The 3605-nt window shown below is 51.6% G+C and overlaps 1 protein-coding gene across 4 annotated transcripts in view; it reads left to right on the top strand.

Annotated features, from left to right (window-relative positions):
* Capn9 (calpain 9) overlaps positions 1 to 3605 on the top strand; it is a 39709-nt gene that overhangs the window by 34296 nt on the left and 1808 nt on the right. For all 4 annotated transcript variants that reach the window (XM_028767746.1, XM_028767745.1, XM_028767744.1 and 1 more), the window contains 2 exons: positions 124 to 202; positions 2473 to 2589. In XM_028767746.1, the coding sequence (XP_028623579.1) occupies positions 124 to 202; positions 2473 to 2589 (196 nt within the window). The remainder of the gene's footprint in view (positions 1 to 123; positions 203 to 2472; positions 2590 to 3605) is intronic.

Raw genomic sequence — 3605 nt, 5'->3', positions numbered from 1 at the left:
AGGAAAGAGAAAGGCCTGGGTCTAACCTTGTCTGTTTAGAAGGCAGCTGTCACCCCCAGGTAGCTGCCAACTATCATTGGTCCCTGGGCTTTGACTTCTCAATACTCTACTCCCTGACCGCAGGACCTGTTTCTCCAGTTCGATGTGGACAAGTCTGGCACCATGTCTTCCTATGAGTTGCGGACGGCACTGAAAGCTGCAGGTAAAGAGACAAGTCAGATGTGTATTCTGGCTGACACTTCCATGTTTGTGTGTAAGTGGGGGTAACAAGCTATAAAGCCGGAAAGACCATGAGAGAGGACGAGGAGGAGACAAGGATGCTGCAGAGGCCAAGTGGACCCGTGACAGGCATGGGGCGAGGAGTCCAAGTGGGGTGGGGGAGGTGCAAGGGGAAATGGAGGAGAAGGTACGGGAGGAGAATCAACATCAAAAAACCCCAAACTGGGCTTGGTAGTGGCTGAGGTTGGCCCATCATGCTAAGTTCTTTTTTTTTTTTTTTTGGTTTTTCGAGACAGGGTTTCTCTGTGTAGCCCTGGCTGTCCTGGAACTCACTATGTAGACCAGGCTGGCCTCGAACTCAGAAATCCGCCTGCCTCTGCCTCCTAAGTGCTGGGATTAAAGGCGTGTGCCACCACCACCCGGCCCATGCTAAATTCTGAACAGTCATTTTCCGCTGTCCACAGCAGAAGGCACAATGCAGCGTGACACCTCAGGCCCTTTGTGAAGAGCAGTGTCATACACATGAGACCGTGCCTGATTCTCTTAGGGGCTTGTGATCCCATTTCCAGGGCAGACTAGATCGAGCAGTCCTAAGTTGATATGGGGGCAGCTGCTCACACTCCTTGGTCCCATGGATGCAGCTGCCGGGGTTTAGGAATGGCTGAGGCCAGGCATGACGTGTGTGCTCCAGAGACAGTACCCTGAGTCAGACCAGCCTCCACCTCTGGTGAAACTGGAGGAATGAGTGGGAAGACCCCTGCTGGACTTCCAAATGCTCCTGTTAACATGTGGACAGATATGCACCCAGAGTTAACGTGGAGATAGAGTACCACCCCCATACCATGGATTGGGAAGCAGAGCAATGAAAGCCAGACCCAGATGAAATTCCCACTCATCCAAACCATCTGAGTGTCTTAGTTAAGGTTTCCATTGCTATGAAGAGACACCACGACCAAAGTAACTCTTATGAAGGACAACATTTAATTCCGGCTGGCTTACAAGTTCAGAGGTTCAGTCCATTATCATCAAGGCGGGAGCAGGGCAGTGTCCAGGCATGGAGGAGCTGAGAGTTCTACTTCTTGTTCCAAAGGCAGACAGGAGAGAAGAATGACTTCCAGGCAGCTAGGACAAAGGTCTTAAAGCCCACGCCCACAGTGACACACTTCCTCCAACAAAGCCACAACTACTTCAACAAGATCACACCTCCAAATAGCGCCACTCCCTGGGCCAAGCATATTTAAACCACCACACTGACAAATAAGGAAAATGAAGGCTGGAGAAGTGGAGGCATGGCCTGTGGTGGCCAGGCCATGTCCAGGGCCACACTGGCCCCCCAGTGTGCACAGCTCCAGCATGGTGTGAGGAACCAGCCCCTACACAGCACCCCTCACTGAGGGCGCAGTCCCTTAGGAGATATCTACAATACCTTGACTCTTAAGAATCCTTTTTTTAAAAAGTTACTTCTATTTTTTTTTACAATCCAGTCATTACCCGCTTCCTGGTCCACCCTCCCACAGTTTCTCATCCCACTTCTCCTCCTTCCTGTCTCCAAGAGAATGTCCCCACCCCCCACCCCAATCTCCTCCTGATCTTAAGGATCTTTAAGAAATACCAGTGGGGGCTGGAGAGACAGCTCAGCGGTTAAGAGCACTGACTGCTCTTCCAGTGGTCCTGAGTTCAATTCCCAGCAACCACATGGTGGCTCACAATCATCTGTAATGGGATCCGATGCCCTGTTCTGGTGTGAAGACATTGACAGTATGCTCATGTACATAAAATAAATAAATAAGTAAATAATAAAATCTTAAAGAAAGAAAGAAAGAAAGAGAGAGAGAGAGAGAGAGAGAGAGAGAGAGAGAGAAAGAAAGAAAGAAATACCAGTGGACTGGGGAGATGATCACACTAGCTCAAGGACCTGGGTTCAATCCTAGAATCCATGTAAGATGAGTAAGGCATGGTGGCCTGTACTTGTAATCTCAGCATTGGAGAGACAGAGACAGGGGCATCCCTGAAATTTGCTAGCCTAGCCTACTTGGCAAGTGCCAGACCAGTAAGGAGGGGTGACCCTGAGAACTGATAGCTGCCTTTGACCTCTGACCTCCGCCCACACTTTTGCACATGGACATCCACATGAACACATGCACACAGGCTTTGTACATGGAATAATTCACTTCTGCACCTCTGGAAGTCCCAGAGATGTTGGCTTACCACGAGGCTCAGCCATGGCAGGTGCTGAGTCTCCTGTCTCTGCAGGCTTTCAGCTGGGTGGCCATCTCCTGCAGCTGATCGTCCTCAGGTATGCCGACGAGAGCCTCCAGCTGGACTTCGATGACTACCTCAACTGCCTGGTGCGGCTGGAGAATGCGAGCCGTGAGTGTCCAGGGGAGCCCTGAGTGTGTGGGCAAGCCGTGAGTGTACAAGGGAGCCCCGAGTGTGTAGGTGAGCTGAGTGTGTACAGGGGAGCCCTGAGTGTGCGGTCAAGCCGAGAGTGTACAGGGGAGCCCTGAGTGTGTGGGTGAACTGAGTGTATACAGGGGAGCCCTGAGTGTGAGGGCAAGCCATGAGTGTCCAGGGGAGCCCTGAGTGTGTGGATGAGCTGAGTGTGTACAGGGGAATCCTGAGTATACAGGGGAGCCCTGAGTGTGCTGGCGAGTTGTAAGTATACGGGGGAGCCTGAGTGTTCAGGTGAGTGTCCTTGGACCCCTGGGAGCAGGGAGTGCCCAGCTCAGGATCTCCAGTCATCCTCCATCAGTACATAGGAACCTGGGGGGAAGAAGGCAGATCTAGGACACGGAGGGCCACTGTGGATGTCTGTGCATCAGCTGATCCCTGTGGTCAGCTGAGAGATGCAGTATAGCCCTGTGGTTGCACACCTACAGGCTGTGAAGGGCTGCGAGTGGACAGGTTTCATTCCTCCTACTGAAGAAAGGTCAAGTCCCCTCACAAAACTCAGAATGAAAAGTCTGTCCCTTACCTGCTCTCCCCTGAAAGCCCCAGGCACAGACACAGTGATTTAAACAGGGTCTGCTATACAAGAGAGATGGGAGGCTTGTGTGCAGTGCTCTACAGAGGAGGTTCGTTGTCACACTCTCCAAAATAGCCCTGCAGGGTGGCCAAATGCGTCCAGGGCAGCTCAGTCAACCCACTGTCCCTTCAGCTGCAAACGAACGTGTCCCAGTGTCTTGTGGTCTTATAATTTCCATGCATTTTACCTAGAAATTTACACACCTGCACAGCCATGAGATACCCAGTTCATAGTGAAGTGTTCAGTGTGATGGCAGGATGTTGTCACCATTGCTTGAGGGACTCAGCATCCAAGCAGGTCCATGCTGCATCTGTGTTCTCTCTCTCTCTCTCTCTCTCTCTCTCTCTCTCTCTCTCTCTCT

Source organism: Grammomys surdaster, unplaced genomic scaffold (genome assembly GCF_004785775.1).
Source record: "Grammomys surdaster isolate TR1022 unplaced genomic scaffold, NIH_TR_1.0 181, whole genome shotgun sequence".
NCBI classification, from domain to species: Eukaryota; Metazoa; Chordata; class Mammalia; order Rodentia; family Muridae; genus Grammomys; species Grammomys surdaster.
The sequence above is the reverse complement of the archived record's forward strand: the minus strand, read 5'-3'. Positions and strand labels throughout refer to the sequence as shown.